A 14,684-nucleotide genomic window follows, 5' to 3' on the forward strand; every position below is an offset into this window, starting at 1 on the left:
ATAAATACACATCTCTAAGGTCTTGAAATGCCAACAAGATTAACTACCCGAACCTAAAGCCTGCAATTGCCCCCAAACACACCCTAACTCACCATTAATTTTCTAGTTTTTATTTCTTACAAAATCCTCAACACCTTTTTTTTTTTTTTTTGAAAATAAATCCTCAACACCTTAATTCTTCTAACATACTTGAATGAATTGAGTTTTGAATAACTAATTGCATAATAAACTCAGAACATTGTGTTTAACCATAAAAGTCTAAATAAAATAATTTATGTTTAATATTAGACACCAATTCTAACTTTACCAATTAATTTTATTTCACTGAAATTACAAAAAAATATTATCAATGTTAGACAACTCTAACCAAGTTGATATAACATTTGATTTAATATCACAAGATTTCAAGTTCGAGTTCGACTCCTTGTAAAAACTACTTATTAACCTTCTCAATTTGAACCAGTGAACGCACATTTGGGTACCGCTAATCAAAGAAGTAACATCAAGGGTTAATTCAAATAGCAAAGTGTGTGCAATATAAGATGGTAGTTGAACTCCTCCAATCAAATTTGATGAATTTTTGACAAAATAAATTAGGGACTTCAAGGGTAAACTTTTAATACAATAACATTTTGCATGAGGCCTACAAAAATTCAATTCCTAAAAATGTTTGAAATGAATAAAATTGGACTGAAAGAGTTGAAAGGGGTTGCGAGTAGGAAGTTCACTAAGCTAAGCATCATACAAAAGGAAAATTGAGGACCCACTCAGAAGAAGAAAAGCCAAACAAATGATAAAGAAAAAAGGATGCGGAGAAGACACATTATCAGCTCTTGAATAGAGGCTCGAAAGATTCGAAGAAAAGAGGAGCCATTTCAGGGTTAGAAGTCTTGATTGCACACTTGAGACCAGGACTTCCAATGGTGGCTGTGAGCTCAATCAAGAAAGAAATCCCTCGAGGAATCTTCGCTGAAAGATACAGCACGTCTTGGTTAGCACTCTTCCGCTTGGCAATGAAAAACATGTTGTATGTTGCTAATCGGTCAAGGGTGGTCTGCACACTGTTTATGACCAGCTCAGGGAAGTCCTTCGATATCTCATTTGAATCAGGCAACGACTTCCATGTCTGCACGCACAATAGACAGCAAAAGATTTATAACCCTCCGTACTTATTACATAACAGAACAAACAGTACAGAAGTTCAAATGACATTTGAATAATTGTTGAAACCAAATAAATTGAGCATATTTACTAATTAGATAATTAGTATAGAAAATATATGCTTCAGAATACAAATTACTGAAATTAGTACACATAAATAACAGAGTAATAATTTAAAAATCAAACTTGCTTAAAAACTGTGCTCCAAAAGTTGGAACTTGTTATCAATTATACTGTTATGTGCTGTTTTAGAATTCCCTCTTGTAAGAGGGACCAAAGTACGAGGCATAATTATCTTATACCATGAATTCATATCTTGTCATGTAATGCATACACTGAGATTTGACAAACTTTACTTTACCTCAAGAAAAGTGGAACGCTCTATCTTGCCATCCTCGGAATAAAATACATGCAACGCGATCTTATCACTGAAGTACCACACTGGCTGTTGATTATTTTTCACAGCAACCTGCAAAAGGGTGCTAGGAGGACCTGGAGAAATGTTTTGGAACAAAACCATGGGCAACAGAGTACTTGCAGATGCCCCTGGTTGCAATTGCGATACCTATCAAAATTAAACTCATCAACATCTCAAACCAGACATAAGGAAAGGTATCCCATCAAGAATGTTGAAATTTCGATGTTAGAATTGGAAAATAAAGCATTCTATTGAATATCATTTACCTGGAGTGGTCCAGCAGCAGCAAGCCCAAATGTATTCTTATTGAATTGAATCATGAATCCATCTAGTGGAATCTGGGAGTTGTTCTCAAACAACATGCTGTAAAAGATCTGGCCATCTCTACGCGTCAGCTGCGCACTGATTTGTAAACCTTGACCAGTAGATGCTGGTAATACAACAGGCAAAGGGGGTCTGCAATCAAAGTCAGCACTCATGAGCATTATCATCCAAATTTGCAATTTTCCGGAAATATAATACTCCTGAAATGTAAAAGGCTTCTGAATTCATTTATTAAAGTGTTTTAAGAGATGACTAAAAATATCAAGATGTTAAGCCTCTGACTGTGCCCAATCTTACTTAGTTCATGACTTCAATCTCTAATCTAATAATACTAAACATGCATACCCAGTTGGCATTATAGGCTCATCAATAGACACAATAGCACTGTTGTTACTTTCCAATCCCAGGTCAAGCAAGTCAGGCAAGGCTAATGGAGCTGCAGCTTTGGTAGTAGTCAACTGCCTTGTGGCAGGATGAGGAGCATTACTTGAAGAAGCTGCAGATAAAGCACGACTATCAACTGGATGAGCAGAGGATTCAGAATACCCTGCTTCAGTCCCCTCAGGATACTCATCCTCCTCTGTTTTCTGGATGGTCTTCACACGAGTAACAAATACATCTGGAGGCTTATGATAGACAGAAGATAAAGTAGCAATATTCGCAAGAAGGTCATCAAGGAGAGAAGGGTCAAGTTGGTTTGAATCATCACTGATCACTGGCTTTTCAGCTAACACAACATCCTTTGCAGCCTGCAAGATATGAAACAAGCCATCTTTAAGTAGATATCATATGGGACTAAAGTCCATTCAGATTAATGAATTATGTTACTGTGACTAAAAGATTAAACCATAACCACTTGGCGTGGCCTCATTAGTAAAAATTGAAAATGGAAGTTCCCATTAAAAATCTCCAACAAAAGGTTTAAACATCAGGGATGATGAGAGACGGAATAACCAAAACTTCTAATTTAATAACACAGAAATTTGATAGATAATGCTGTTTCTGAAATAGAGGAGGATCTGAGCTCAAAGTTAGCATATAATGTTTCAATAATATAGTACCATAGAAGAGGGGTTTGTAAATCATAGCTGTAGAAACGGATAGAAAACCATGCATACCTCAGGGTCAGTAGAAAGAAGACGCCAATATATGTATGCACGATCTCGCAAATCTGGATTGTCTGTCTCCACAGTGGCATTGTTCAGGACAACCTATAATTGGAATCATATAAAATACTTAATAAATTTTATTATATTGAAATAGTAATGCATCTTTCTCCCCTACAAAGAAACCAGACTTGCACTTCCAAGTTGGCAATTTATAAACCAAAATGTACATTCTGAAGTGCCATTGGATTACAGGGTAGCAATAAAAGTAAGAGTGTAAGTAAGCAAATCTGTCAGTATAATAAACTAAACAATATTAACCATATTTCATGAAACCGTAAATAAAACAAAATATTTTAAACTTTGTGAGGGAATAAGGAGTGCATTTGCACATGTGCCTGAAACAACAGTAGTTCTTAAATATCTAATATGCAACATTGCTCACATGACACTTAGGCAAACATGTGCCAACAACAAAGTTAAGAAGTGGTTACTTTCTATAGCCGTCCTGTGCTTTCCATAAACAAACCAAAGCCAAATTCAGTAGAAAGTAAGATACACAGTGGTCCACAAACAGTTAATAACTGATAGTGATGCTCAAGGAAGATAGTCCAAAGGTAGAATTTTGAAACACAAAACAATGCCAGTGGTAAGGCCAAAGTCAAAATCAGTAAAACCATAATTCAAAAGACCATGTAAAGGCCCCTTACCATACAGCACAAGGCAATAAGAAATACCTGAATCATCTGTTGCGGGCCTTCAGTTGGCTTCTTAAGGAAGAGTTTGACTGTTGCTGTCAATAACTGCAACTGGACTTGTGGAGTTTCCTCAGGGAAACTCTCTAAAAAGCTCTCAAGGAGTTCATCTGCATTGTCGATTCTCTCAGCATATTCACCAATAATCCAGATCATTGATGCCTGTCACTAATAAAGAAGTTAGAAAGCTGAAAAAGTACATAGTTTTTGAAGTATAATAAAGAAGTTAGAAACCTGAAAAAGTACATAGTTTTTGAAGTAAAAATCCAATCCTAAAAGGTGAAAATCTTAAAAGAGCCAAACAGTACCTTTGCCTCTGGCTCATCCAAAGTGTCCAAACTCTCACAAAGTGTAGCAATGATGGACTCATATCTGAAGGAAAAAGGAAAGAGATAGCATTAATAATTACTCAATGGTATATAATCTAGAAAACATGATTTAGAAACATACGTATTAGGATATCTTCTGAAGATGTCTTTGATTACTATAATAGCTTCCTGAACAACATAGTTCACTTTAATTTTGATCAACTCAAGCAAGACACTAATACAACGTTCAGCAGCTCTCTCTAATTTGATGGCACAGCGTCCAATAGCACGGACAGCTTTCCTGACAAAGTCAACATCTACTTCAGTAGCATATTCCTTGAACTCCAAGAGAACCTGCAAAGGAGCATTTATTGAGAAAAAAACACAACAAAAACAAAACTCTTAGAAGAAAGCAGACTAATTTTAAAGGAAGTATCTTGACCTGGTCTACATTTCGGTCTGATGCAAGCTTTATCATGATTTCTAACTTTTCCATCTTCACATAAATAGGATCATTGTACTTGCAAAAGAACACCTACAGGAAAAGTAAAAATGATGTTGCAAGAACACCTTTATTCCAGTGACTATTACAGAAAGCACTATGTGTTTATGCTAAGTAGTGAGATACAGCTGCTAATAGTAAACCACATAACCTTAATTTCATGGGCAAGAATTGTAGGCCGCTTTTGTACAATGAGGTTTATATTCCTTAATGCAACATACTGAATCTCAGGTTCTGCAGAAAGCAATGTCACAAGAGGAGGAGCCATTTTTTTACAAAGATTTCGAACAATATCAGCGCTGGTGATGAGTTCCATCTGTTGAAGAATCATCTGCCTTGCCATAAAAAGATGAAGTGAGCAAGATATCCTTTACAAAATGGGAGGAAAGTCAAAAGACAGACACAAATTATTTCATAATCACTGTTGAAACTTGAATAAGCAGGGGAATCTAGGCTTTCTATTTTCATTCATACTGAACAAACAATATACACAAAAGGGCAGAATTAAGATACCGGCAATAATAAGAAAAACAATAGTAAATTAATCACGCAAATACTAAAGAATATCACCTTAACAGCTGAAAGCACAACTGCACAATTTGCATGTTGTAGTCGTGGAGTGACTCTTTCCACAATGTTTTCAGCTTCACGAGCATCAGTTGTTTTGTACTTGGAAAGTGCATCCAATATAAAGACTTGACCCCACCTACATGCATGATCCTTATTTCTCAGTAATAGAGAGAGAGAAAACAAGTACTAGACTTAATATCTTCTTTTTTGTTTTTTGCTTTTTTTTTTTTTTTGTTTCTTTTTTATAAGTTGTTTGTTTTATCTAGTTAAATTGCTAAAAGATCTATGTCAATAACTAGTAGTAGAACAAGCTCAGTAGCCAAAATCATTATATGTGAAACGATAACACAGTCCTTTTTCAGCTGTAAAAATACGGATACCACCACAATTGTAAAAAACTTACTCAGTGCATTCATTTAGAGCAGTCAGAAGCTTTGATAGTGTGTGGCTGGTGATCTCAAAGATGGGTCTGCTACTGCTCTCTTGAATTTCTGCAAGCGCTGCAACAGCATTTGCAACAACCATAGGATTGTTGTCAGATATGAGGTCCTTGAGAGCTTCCAGAAAACCTCTATCCTCAACAAGCTCAGCATTTATGTCATAAAGTTTAGCAACACATATAGCTGCTGTCTTTCGAACATAAGGGTCGTCATCCTGATGAAAAGAAAATGAAAGGAAATGGCATTGTTTAGCTAAACCTCAATCCATTTAAGTAGTCATCTTCCTAGAGCCATAATATGCAAAAAAATAAAAATAAAATTTTTTATCAAACATGGAAGATTTAACTTCTAAACTAGAAATGAAAACTAAAAAGGACCTTGAGACACCGCTGAAGGGGATCACATAAATATTCAGTGATTTTGTCAACACGAATGCATCCCATAGTCCGTACAGCCAAAGCACGAATCAGAGGATTTGGGTCCTGAGAATCCTGCAGAAATGCTCACGATATGGTAATTCCTTGCTATGCCATTAAACAAACTGTGTGGCAACACTAAGGTAATTTTGAAAACGTTACTTAAAAAATAGCGAATAGCAAGTGTGCATCAACTTCAATTAGCATAATGGAGAGTATGAAGATTGATCCAATACTCATAAACCTATGGAAGAAACATTGTATTTAAAAATAAAGAGAGCTTAATGGAAGATTAAAATTAATATTCTGTGTTGAATAGATTTATGAGTAAGGTTTGCTATGCCATTAAACAAACTGTGTAACAACACACTATGGTGATTTTAAAAGCATTACTTGAAAAATAACCAATAATAAGTCTACATCTGCATCAATTATTAGAATGGAGAGTATCCAGATTGATCCATCACTCATAAATCTATGGCAAAAACTGTGTATTTAGAAATAAAAGAGAGCTCAATGGAAGATTAAAGTTAATAATCTGTGTTGAATTTGATAATGCTGAGCTGTGAGATTGTGAGAATGTTCTAAGAATATTGATGCAATCAAACCTAAAACCCATGTCCATAAAGTTCTAAGTAGAAGCTGCTTCTCTTCATCTTTCTTGCTTTAATAAATTATACCCCATATATTACATTTGTATCACTAAACAATGATAGTGTGCTCCCGCATTTAATAATAAACCTGAATAAATCATTCGCTGTCTCTCTCATATAGCTACTGGAACCAATTAAACATAGCTATCACATGCCTTTCTTCACATCCTTAATCCTTGCAACTCATAACTTGTGCACTACCACTTAATTCCCTCTCCTCCCCCCTTCCAAATATATTACACACACAAGGCATAAATTTCCAGTGAAAGCTTAGATTTCAGTTTTCACTCCTTAACCCTCTTCCTCTCCCTTTCAAAAAATAGAATAAAAATATCCTGAATATGTTAACGCCTAAATTTCCCGTGAATGTTTAAACTTCCACTTCTTTTCAATTTTCACTAGTACTTTTCATTTGTCATATCATCATAATAGTAAATTTTTCCCATTTTTGAATATTCCAATGGAAGTGATAGCATTGGGTGAACTGAGAATCAAGGTTTCCTACCTTCACAAATGTATTTACAGCAAGTATTGCAAGGTCAGGCTGGCTTTTAGCATAATTGATAAGATATAAGTAAACTAGCTTCTTGAGCTCCAAATTTTCTGTTTGCATACAATTCACAACATCTGTGAATAGAGATGAAACATCCTTGCCAACGGTCATAGCAGCAATCACCTTTTTGACAGCATCTTTTCTTTTGTCCTGAAACCCATTAAAAATGTAAGGAAAAAGCACTTGAATATCATGAACTGGTTTCACATTAGTAGATTGATTGCCATGACATCTAATGCAATTTGGATTTGTCCAACCTCTTACGATGTGGAATAAATGACAACCAGTAAGCTCATGAAAGATGAAATGAATTTGAGTACTAGGCTACTAGCTTATCTCTAATAAGTTGAATTTCAGAAACCAAATTCGAAAACTTTTCAATTTGCTGATTTGTTCCTTCATTAAATTTTCATCAAATTCACATCACTATAAACCCAACTAAGTATACAAATTAAAACGGAGTAGACAAATGCAACACATTTCCAATTTTTCCATAATTTCCTCAATTCCTATGCCACTAAATTTAAACGTCCTCACAAAATAAAACTGTAATCTGAAAAAAAAAAAAAAAATGGAAGGGAGCCACTTCAATTATTCAGATCGATAAATTAATCCAAATCTTCAAACTATGCATTTGACCGATTCAATTTAAAGCACCGGTAGATCTGGCCGCAGCTAATCTAAATCACCACGGAAAATAGAAAAAAAAAAAAGTATTCAATCAACATCGCAGTTCATGGAGATCAAACGCACAGCAACATCACGTCAAAAATTCAAGTTCACTCAAGCGCAATATACATGTCCGCATATGTATTGTGGATGAATGAATGTTAGAGAGCAGTGAGAGAGGTGACCTTGTACTGAGAATTGAGTTCCTCCTTGAGCTCGGGGATCTCACCCTTCTTCGTGGTAGAGAAGTATTTGGAATCGTGGCCGCTCATCTCTCGAATCACTCCACTGGAGCTTCCCGGCGGGGAGAAAGGGGAAGCAATAAGCTGATGCAAGAGCGTAACCAGTGAAATGGAAATCTGCGATTGTTTTTTCGACTTTTCGTCAAAAGTTTATAGCAACTGGCGGGGCGGGCGGACCGCAGAGACGCAGACTAAAACATCCAGCCTTCAATAAAAACTGCAATGCGCTAGAGTACACAAGCCAGATTGGACCAGTGATGCCTTCATTTATTTCGCATACATAACTTATAAGTTAATTTAAACTTTAAAAAATGATAGTTACTGACTCATTCTTTTTTTTTTTAGAGGTAAAACTTAATTCATTATATCAACACTTAAATATTTACAAGAAACCAAGGAAGGTGGTCAATTCATTCCTCACAATCTGGCCTAGAAACGGCTTGCCTAACTATCGCATGAGCAGCGCGATTCGTAGATCGCCTGCAAAATAGAAAACCACATCATAAAATTGAGATGCAATTTCCTTTACATCAGAAATCACAGAACCAAAAGATGAGAAGAAATGATCAGACAACAAAGCATAATAAGTTAGTTGAGAGTCAGTCTCAACATCCACAGTACCCATGTTACGATCCTTGAGCCAACTCAGAGCTTCTCAGATGTTAAAAGTTTCAGCCTCTGCAACTCCAAATAAACCACAAACCCGAGTTCCTTTAGCTGCTATAAACTGCACAGCATCCTCTCGTATAACCCAACCCATCCCCATGTAGCCTAACTAAGAATCTATAGCAATGTCAGTGTTACTAACTCATCCTGAAATGTTATTTAAGGCAACATTTTAAAATAAATTATTATTTTAATCTCTTTATACTTTATCGAACCTAACTTATTTATAGTTTAAAATAAACTATAAATTTTTCCAAACATAGTTAAATTTATAAATATTAAAAAAATCATTATAATAAATAATTATATAATTATAATTTACAAGTCAAAAAGTTGGTATCATCCGCCGTTAACATAACAAATAACAAAGTATAAACAATAAAGTAAAAATCAAAACAAACAATGGTGAATTTACTCGTTGAATTTAAAGTTTAAAAAAATACATTTGTAATAAGCAAATACGAAAATCCGTATCAGACAATTTAATACGGAGTATAATGATTTAATTCATAATCAAATTATTTAGACAAAAAATGTTTACGCAGGGTAAAGTTATTCCATGACAACATTTTGCTCCCCCCCCCACCCCCACCCCCACCCCCCCCCCACACACACACACACACACACACACACACATATATATATATATATATATATATATATATATATATATATATAATAACAATGATAATCCGCAACCACTATTTGAAGATATACACATAATAAATTCTATTATTGTGTAATAACTCGCAACAAACTCTCGTATGCAATACGGACTTACGGAATAGCTTATAAACAACAATAGCTTGACTGAAATGGTGTTGACAAGATTTAAACTTGTAACATTTGGTACAATAATCAAACTTGAAAGTTGTACCTTTCCGATAATCATGTTCCAACTTCCAATTTATGTTTTTTATGCAAAGCCAAAGTTGCTTACTAAAACTAGAAAAATTAAAGAACATTGATACCTTAATTTTTACAGAAATTCTTAGAGGACCCTTTTTATCACAAGTCTTTCTTGTAGACATCATTTTCGAAACAATAAATAAATAAGAAGTTCTAAAAAAAAAAAAGTTGTAGAGTATATTTATACTCCACACCACATGGGAATACATAAAAGAAAATCAATGGTTGTTCAAAAAACTTTGTACACAACTTGAAGGAGCATCGCTCATAATTCTTGCCTCTTGATCTGAGATACTTCCTCCATTCCTTGACAAATCTTGTGCCCTCTTCAGCTTGCAATATGGATAATATAACTCCTGGAGCAACATATATTTCTTCATTTGTCACTCTCTGGAGTTTTAATATTGACTCATGATGGCCAGAATCACCATCTTCTATCTTTTGGGCAATCTCTAACAACATGCCTAGTTAGTAGTTATCTAAAATATGACTAATTAGCAAAGAAGTCTTCAAGCTACATACCCAGGAAGGTCTTGGGTTGTGACAAATTTTCACACTAGAACACTCCCTATCAAAATGATCAAACCTTTTACAATTCTTGCACAGATTGCTCTGGCATAATATGACATACAAAGTTAATTCAATTCTACGTTCTAAGACCGCATGCACACATCAAACATTGACCAATATAGAAAACAGTGCAACAAAAGCAGTCCCAGAGACATAACAAATGCAAATTATCATCTTTAGAGCTTTCATATTCACGCTACTCTATTCCTTCTTCAACTGCCAGAGTAATTTATTGGAAAAGACAAACATGAAATAACAGTGCAACAAAATCCAATCTCTTTAGAAATGTACAAATCCTTTGTAAGATAATGGTACCCAATTTCGACAGTAGAACATACTTGAAACTGAAATAGATGAAGAATTAAAATTTATGGTTGAAATTTAAAGAGTACTTTAGATCCAAACATGCTCTTTCCCATGTATGCCACAACCAAAGATTCATTAGCTACGTGGTTCAAATGCAAGCAAGGTTTATTAAACAACTTTGTACTTGAACCATTTTTAATCACAGATTCACAGCCTAGTTTTAAAACCAAACAATTGAAATCCTTTCTTATGAGACAAGAAGAGGGGTTCCTTACTTCCTTCTTCCTGATTAAAGATGTTCCCTCCTGTAAATACCAAATAAACTTTGCAAATGATAACCTCTTTTCAAGTGAAGGCCTCATAGGTAATGGCGAATAAGTTGAGCCTATCATCATTAACAAACATCTAGACAAATTTTACAGTACAAAAAAATGGCAAAAATACAATATGAAGTGCTCCAAATGGTAGAGCCAAAAAGTAGAAAGAACTAACCTCTTATGGTGAAGTTTACTGACTCTTTTTTGTCTTAGAAACAAAAGAAGTGGATCTTCGATCTAGACTAGTAGTTCTAACAATGAAAAGAAGTGTTTCTACAAGCATGCCAATAACCAGTCCAAGGATGCCACCAGCAGCACTCTGAAAATAGAATAGGAGTGGTGTCAATTATAGTATTATACCAAACAAGAATTAATTAACAGGCTATGATGTGCAAACTCCAGGCGAGTGGTGATCAGTTATTAAGTGCTCCAAATTCATTTACGTTACCATAGCAGGACTGTGACTAAATAAAGCCTTGAATGCAGCATATCCAACCAAAAAGCCAGCAAACATCATAAGCACAACGTGTATGCCTGCCAATTAACCAGATAGCACTTAGAAAATTAAATTGATTAACATTAACAAAATTCTCTTAAGCTGATGCTGAAAAATACAAGGCAGTTACAAATTGAAAGGGGGCATAAATTAAGCCGTATAGCAAGACACAGATGCTCACATAATTTAGTCAATCTACAAATAAGTAAATAACTAAAACATTGTTCTCAACTTTGAATGTCATTAAAAAAAGGATTTTGTTCCCTCCTTGAAACCTGATCCCAAGGGCAGGGATAGATCCTTAGTTCCACGGTTTCTCAAAGATCAAACTGTTCAAGTGAAATAGGTCAGTGCAAATACTCTATAATAAAAAATAAAGTAAGAGCATCCTGGTCACTTTCTTTGACTCCTTTCCTGTCTCAGATGCACCAAACCGAGTCATTCAAGAGGGGGTTGCAAGCAGTTTTCTACTATTAGACATACAAAACTCCAAGGAAATTCAGTGCTGAAGCTGGAAAGTATGTATTGGTCTAGTTAAACCATGGGATACAATCTTTGACTTCTGACATGGAAGTGAAAAGATAGGGATTGGTCTGAGAAAGCAGCTGCGATCAAAAGTAAAAACTGCAGGGAACCCTAATGCTCCTTTTGCTGCTTTATTTATAATTTGGTGTGTTGCTGAAGTAAATATACAGAAAGTAATGAATCTTGGTAAAAGGAGTTTGAAAATCCAATGGTTAGGGGTAATGACCTTATGATCTATACTACAAGTCTACAACAGCAAAAGCTTATATGAATGAAATAGAACTTGTGAAAGTACCAACAGTAGACAGTCACCAAAGGTGGTCATCCGTCATCTAGAGACAGATTATGAACATACATGAGTTCAAAAATTAGAGTGGCATGGTGTTTCTCCCAGGACACTTGTGTAGAAGAGTTATGCCATAGAATTGATTAGAGCCAAATTCCCCTCATTTATCTGATCATAATCATCATATCCTCCATGAGGTAATAAATATGAACCCAGAATGAACTCCCAAAATTCAAATACTTTTGCATGATGTTTGCTCACCATCTAAAATATAAATGGCAAGTGGGAAAATGAAAATGTTGAGTTCTTTCATGACATTGTTGACTGAACTACTTTCTTCAGTCCTAGAACCATCCCAAAATGAATTTCAAACATACGAATAAAATAGATGCACTGTAAAACACAAATAGATCACTTTTTTTCTCTATTATCCAACTTCCAGACTAAATCAATCCAAGACTGCATTTTCCTACTTCTAGTCTTTTTTCACACTCAACCAATAGTCCAATAGATGAATGGCTTAACATTACCTATTTAAAGTTGAATGAACCTCAACAAGGATTCTCACCACAATCATTTTAGCACTTTTCAACATGTCACCGTCTCCAATTAAGATTACAGTAGTTAAGTTCTAGAGCCACGAAGATGTATCTTACAGCATTATCCCAAGTCAGAAAAATTACCAACCGCATTGAGAAATTTCACATCTTTATGATCAAAATTTGCATTATGGTTAAGCATACACAATTTTCCATTAAAATACTATATAGACGAGAGCTAAAATTCCATATTGTATCAGATGCTATACTTGAATATAGATTAAATAGATAGATAGATATATACACATATTTGGGGGGTTGGGGAAGGAGGACGTGGGAGCTCACCGAAGCCTAATTGATCCTTGTAAGAAGAGAAAGGCTCTTGGACTTTCTTCTTGGGGGTTATGTCCTTCACCAATTCCTCATAAGCTTTCCTCTCGGATGCCTCCGCCAGCTTCCGTAGTCGAGCCATCAATTCCTCGCTCTTCTTTCGCGGCTGGGGGCTTGAGAACGCAAATCCGGATCCACACAGAATGGAGGCGAGTTCAGGTCGTTCCGACGGGTTGGATCCAATCCAGATGGATCGCAGAGCTCTGTAGGGCACGCAGGCTCGCTGAGAGAGTGAGGCGGCGAGGTCTCTCAGGTCTTGAGATAGGATAGTGTCCTGGGTAGATGCAGCGAGAAATGAATGAATTGCTTCGTTGGCTAAGATAACCAGGCCGCCGTCCACCGCTGCTGCAGCAACGCTGCATGAAGAAGTCGCGCGTTTTTCGTTGGCCTCCATCTTTGAGATATCGTTAACGAACGTTGGACTTTGGAACCTTTTCTTCTCTTTGCTTCTCTGGTTTTGTAAATCTTCATAATTATACAAGAACTTCCATCAGAACATTACATAAGAAAATTAGAGGGGTGGCATAGTATGTCAATTGTATACCTGTATACAAGGGAAACTCGATTTTTCGCCCCTACGTAGATGGGAATGAGGGTAATTTTGAATTTCTTGCGCGAATATATAACCACACAACACACATATATATTACTTTATATATAATATATATATAATTTTAGAAACATTATTGTCATTGTATGTCATGCTTATGAAATGCATATTTATATAACATATTTAATTATAAAATATTAAATACTATTTTAAGTTGGAGATGAATATATATACGTTATTTATTTAAATATTTTTTAATGTTTAATTTTTAATGTTTTTATAACTTATAAACGGGATCGGGATTCCCTGTCCCCGAATAATCTCTGTGGGGATGAGGATGGGGTTTTTTCGCTTCCCTGACTGGGATGGGGACGAGAACGAGGAATGGGAAGAAAGTCGGGGACACTGATGGGGGTATGTCCCTCGCCCCCATCCCATCCCGTTGACATCTCATAATCATTCAGATTGTTTGTGTGAACCACGATCTAAAAATAACGATATTTTATGTTTTTTTTTTCTTCACACAATATGTTACAACATACATTTTTATAATTCATAATATATACATTATTCTAACTCATAAAATATATTATGTATTATCTTATCTCATAAGTTTCATTATTTTAATACATAAAGTACATTATTCTATCATAAGATTCAACAACATCATTTTAGATCATAGTGTACACAATAATTTGCCAACATTCTTCATGCCCCGATCTAAAAAAAATGAAATTTTTAACTAATAAATGGACCGTTCAATTTACGAAACACTTAACAAAAAAAAAATATTTACATTAATAAACTGATTCAAGTAATCTTTGATATCTAACAAATCAAGTCAAGAAAATAGATTTTCAAAAAAAAAAAAAAAAAAAAGTCAAGAAAATAGTTTCTTGTATCAAAATTCATATCTTGCACTGTCAAAAGAGCATCAATTGTCTTATAATCTTCGAAAGGGTATGTGCACTTCTAGAGACATTCTTAATAGTTCTAAAACTTTCTTGCTGAGA

The 14,684-nt window shown here is 35.1% G+C and overlaps 2 protein-coding genes across 4 annotated transcripts; both read right to left on the reverse strand.

Moving 5' to 3' along the window:
- Positions 1 to 546: 546 nt before the first annotated feature.
- Positions 547 to 8,343, reverse strand: LOC109148132 (beta-adaptin-like protein C). Its single transcript, XM_019295933.1, has 15 exons — positions 8,061 to 8,343; positions 7,159 to 7,356; positions 5,962 to 6,075; positions 5,548 to 5,798; positions 5,145 to 5,280; positions 4,726 to 4,905; positions 4,515 to 4,607; positions 4,215 to 4,426; positions 4,073 to 4,136; positions 3,747 to 3,926; positions 3,022 to 3,114; positions 2,249 to 2,652; positions 1,846 to 2,035; positions 1,523 to 1,726; positions 547 to 1,126 (listed from the first exon to the last, which is right to left on the reverse strand). The coding sequence occupies exons 1-15, from the start codon at positions 8,145 to 8,147 to the stop codon at positions 827 to 829; spliced, it is 2,706 nt and encodes a 901-aa protein (XP_019151478.1). The 5' UTR covers positions 8,148 to 8,343; the 3' UTR covers positions 547 to 826.
- Positions 8,344 to 9,751: 1,408 nt separating this feature from the next.
- On the reverse strand, positions 9,752 to 13,686 carry LOC109148133. 3 transcript variants are annotated; one of them, XR_002048763.1, is made up of 6 exons: positions 13,666 to 13,686; positions 13,077 to 13,586; positions 11,334 to 11,419; positions 11,061 to 11,204; positions 10,844 to 10,953; positions 9,752 to 10,048 (listed from the first exon to the last, which is right to left on the reverse strand). XR_002048763.1 is itself a non-coding variant. In XM_019295935.1 (6 exons), the coding sequence occupies exons 2-4, from the start codon at positions 13,513 to 13,515 to the stop codon at positions 11,076 to 11,078; spliced, it is 654 nt and encodes a 217-aa protein (XP_019151480.1). In that variant the 5' UTR covers positions 13,516 to 13,586; positions 13,666 to 13,686; the 3' UTR covers positions 9,752 to 10,048; positions 10,844 to 10,873; positions 11,061 to 11,075. The 3 variants fall into 3 exon arrangements, 2 of the variants coding, with proteins under 2 accessions (XP_019151480.1, XP_019151481.1); XM_019295935.1 differs by having other exon boundaries at positions 10,844 to 10,873; XM_019295936.1 differs by lacking the exon at positions 10,844 to 10,953.
- Positions 13,687 to 14,684: the final 998 nt, after the last annotated feature.

The sequence above is a fragment of the Ipomoea nil genome, unplaced genomic scaffold, assembly GCF_001879475.1.
Source record: "Ipomoea nil cultivar Tokyo-kokei standard unplaced genomic scaffold, Asagao_1.1 scaffold2036, whole genome shotgun sequence".
NCBI lineage: Eukaryota > Viridiplantae > Streptophyta > Magnoliopsida > Solanales > Convolvulaceae > Ipomoea > Ipomoea nil.

Coding starts and splice junctions, on each gene's coding strand:
- LOC109148133 (XM_019295936.1), bottom strand. CDS start 13,515: ATGGAGGCCAACGAAAAACGCGCGACTTCTTCATGCAGCGTTGCTGCA. Junction 11,420..13,076: donor CAAGGATCAATTAGGCTTCG/GTGAGCTCCCAC, acceptor GTTAATTGGCAG/GCATACACGTTGTGCTTATG. Junction 11,205..11,333: donor TTAGTCACAGTCCTGCTATG/GTAACGTAAATG, acceptor TTCTATTTTCAG/AGTGCTGCTGGTGGCATCCT.
- LOC109148132 (XM_019295933.1), bottom strand. CDS start 8,147: ATGAGCGGCCACGATTCCAAATACTTCTCTACCACGAAGAAGGGTGAG. Junction 3,927..4,072: donor TGGATGAGCCAGAGGCAAAG/GTACTGTTTGGC, acceptor TATTAGTGACAG/GCATCAATGATCTGGATTAT. Junction 2,036..2,248: donor GAGCCTATAATGCCAACTGG/GTATGCATGTTT, acceptor CTTTGATTGCAG/ACCCCCTTTGCCTGTTGTAT.